We start from the raw sequence: 3262 nt of genomic DNA on the forward strand, positions 1-3262 counted from the left end.
TGTGAGTGCATGACCCGAGTTGTAAGTGCTGAGATCAGTAAGCGAAGAGCTCGGCCACGCTCTCTGCCTCCATGTGACTGCAGTTTCCGTTGGCTCCTTCCGCAAAGGCTATATTGGTGCTCTGCGAGAAAGTGGGTGGGAGAGAGACCCAGCAGGTCGCCCCTACCCCTGGCCCCAAGAGCCCCCCAAGAGCAGCTGAGGGGCCACGGGCAGCAGGATGGACTGTGCCAAATCCCACGCGGTGAGTAGCTGCCCCCCAGTACCTGTGCTGGAGGAAGACCCTGCTGGGGTTTTGGGGAGCGCCCCATGCCAGGTGGAGGATCTGTGGTGGCTGCGTGTCGCTAACACTCACGCTGGGAGAGCCAGGGCTGTGTGGGTTGGTGTCAGGGCTGGCAGGCAGCGTGGGGAGTACCTTGGGTGCTCCCAAAGCTCTTGGATGTGGGTTCCGCTGTGGGGCTGCGGGCAAGGGGTTCCTGCTGGGGCTGTTACCCGCTCTCCTGGCTGGGCACGTGCCGTCCCTGCAACTCCAGGAAGGAGGTGGAGGATGGAGGTGCTTCTGGTGTTGGGAGAGGCCAACGCAGTGTGGCAAAGAGAGGCTGAGCTGGGTTAAGGAAAGCAGGAGTTCTGCTGAGGGGTTCAGGAGCCACAGCCAAAGCCGCTGGGGTTTGGGTGCCGTGAGGACACCGTGCCAGGGTACAAGGTGCTGCTGGGGACTGAGAGCTTGATAGGGCACAAGGAGCTGTGCATCAGCTCCAGCCCAGGGAAGGGAGCCTCCATCCCCCCAGATTACTAGCACTGCTTTGAGAAGGCACCAGCTCAACGCTTGTGGCTGTCCCAAGGAAGGAGACAGCCCAGGATGTGCCCCTGCTCCCTCTGTGCTGTGAGGCTCTGGGTACCTGTACTGCCCAAAATAACCTCCTGTTTCTCCTTCAAGCAGTGGCAGGTGTGAAAGCGCCGCGTGCCGAGCCCTCGCCGAGCCCTCACTGCTCATTTGCCTGAGTTTCAGCTTTTCCCCAGATGCAAATGCCGTCAGCTCCGGTGCCACCAAGTTAGTAATGGGGCAGCTCGTGCTGGAGAGTCTCTGCTTCCCCAGCAGGGACCCGGCAGGGATGGGTGCTGGGGGCACTCGGTGGGCACTGGGTCGGTGTCCCCTGGGGGAGTGTTTGGTGCCAAGTGTGGGGACACAAGCCCTGGTGAGGGAGACACCTCTGCTGGAGGGATACAGATCGGTGGTGTTCACAAGCAGCTGTGGAGCACTGACTGTGCCTTTCCCACGTGCCCTGCCCTGTGTGTGAACTGAACTTCCACCTCCCTGCCCTGCTCTTCTCCTGCCTCCAGCCTGAAACTAGGGGACCCCCATGGGGGCTCCTGCTGGGGTGTGTGAGGGCTCGGTGCCAGGGCCCTTTGCTACTTCTCCATGGGCAGCTCGTGGTGGCCCAGGTCACCTGGCACCTCCTGCCCTCCTCACCCATTTCCATCTCCACAGGAGTGCCGCCGCTGAGATGGAGGCCCCGCTCCCTGGTCTCTCCCTGCTCCTGCTTCTCCTGGCAGTGGGAATGGGAAGCGGGGCAGTTGCAGCCTGGGCACCATCTCCTGGCAGCTGCAAGCTTGTAAGTCCTCCCCTGTGAACCCTCACCCCTTGACTGCTTGGTCCTGCCTGACAATGCCCAGGCACCTCAGCATCTCCAGACCTTCCCCATCCCAGCTACTGGCTTGGAGTGGACTGGGGTGCCAGGGCTCTAACCATAGAGCCATGTCCTCCATCCTCACTCAGCACCCCAAGCTTCTGCCTCCTCGTCTCCCACCTCTCAGTGTGGTGCTATATATCTTCTTGCTTTAGGCACAGAGCACTGCAGACTGCACTGGGAGATGGCTGAGCTCCATCCCAGGAAATCTTCAAGGTGATACCAAGGAGCTGTTGCTTGATGACAACACTATCCAGGTCCTGGGCAATGCCTCTCTGCTACGGTACCACCAGCTCTGTCATCTCAGCTTGCTCAGGAACCGTCTGGAGCTCATCGAGCCAGGCGCCTTCCTCAGCAGCCAAGGCCTCCAGGTGCTCTCCTTGGCAGACAACCTCCTCTTCACCAACTACTCACTGACAGCAGCTGCTCTTTCTGCTCTGCCCGCCTTGAGGACGCTGGATCTAGCTGGAAACCACCTCACTGAGGACATGGTGTCAGTTTTAGTCTGGAACTTGTCTTCCTTGGAGTCCCTGTCCGTGGCCAGGAACGTCATCATGAGGCTGGACTCGTCCATCTTCACAAACCTGACACAACTGCTGGAGCTGAATGTGGAGAAGAACTACATCTTTGAGATTGACCAAGCTTTTGAAGGGCTGCAGAGGCTGCAGAGGCTCAGTGTAGCTTACAACTACCTCCCGTGTGTGGTGGAGTTTGGCCTGACCCAGCTCAGGGTGCTCAATGTCAGCTACAACATCATTGAGTGGTTTCTGGCTGTGGAAACCGATGACCTCTTTGAGCTGGAGGTGCTGGACCTGTCCCACAACCGCCTCCTGTTCTTCCCTGTGCTGCCCCGGCAGAGCAAGCTGCGCTCCCTGCTGCTGCAGGACAACGAGCTGAGCTTCTACCAGCGCCTCCCCAACGGCACGTCCTTGGCCAACGTCACCGTGCAGTTCCTGATCATCGATGGCAACTCCACCAACATCACCACGGTCAGGCTCTGGGACGAGCTCTGCCACATCAACCTCTCCTCCCTGCGCCTCCTGGACATGAGCCAGAACCAGGTCTGGTACCTGCCGGAGGGTTTCCTGGCCCAGATGCCCTCCCTGACCCACCTGAAGCTCAACCAGAACTGCCTGGAGGCATTTCACCTGTCGGAGGACAATCCCTTAGCCATGCTGACAGAGCTGGACCTCAGCCAGAACCGGCTGGTGGAGCTGGGGATGGAGGTGGGTGCTGGGGACATCCTGTCCAACCTGCAGCTCTTCAACCTCAGCACCAACAGGCTGCGGGCACTTCCTCCCGGGGTTTTCACCCACACCAGGAATATCACTACCATGGACCTCAGCCGCAACCAGGTTGACCTCTGCCCCCAGCCAGACCTTGCAGGTGAGGCAGAGGGTCCTCCCTGTGTGGACATCAGGGGTGTGGAGACCTTGACCCATCTGTCCTTGGCTGGCTGTGGTCTGCAGGGCCTGGGTGGACACCCCTTCCGGGGAACATCACTGATGCATCTGGACCTCTCTGACAACCACCGGGCCCTGTCTGGAGACCTGGGGTGGCTGCAGGACCTTGCCCTG

The 3262-nt window shown here is 60.1% G+C and overlaps 1 protein-coding gene across 1 annotated transcript; it reads left to right on the forward strand.

The window, feature by feature from the left end:
• Nucleotides 1-1496: 1496 nt before the first annotated feature.
• Nucleotides 1497-3256, forward strand: NRROS (negative regulator of reactive oxygen species; the record flags this gene model as incomplete). The annotated part of the gene is made up of 2 exons (XM_009082626.1): nt 1497-1610; nt 1841-3256. Coding segments are annotated over exons 1-2 (1524 nt in total), but the record flags the coding sequence as incomplete, so codon positions are not given.
• Nucleotides 3257-3262: the final 6 nt, after the last annotated feature.

This window comes from Acanthisitta chloris, unplaced genomic scaffold, assembly GCF_000695815.1.
Source record: "Acanthisitta chloris isolate BGI_N310 unplaced genomic scaffold, ASM69581v1 scaffold25929, whole genome shotgun sequence".
NCBI lineage: Eukaryota > Metazoa > Chordata > Aves > Passeriformes > Acanthisittidae > Acanthisitta > Acanthisitta chloris.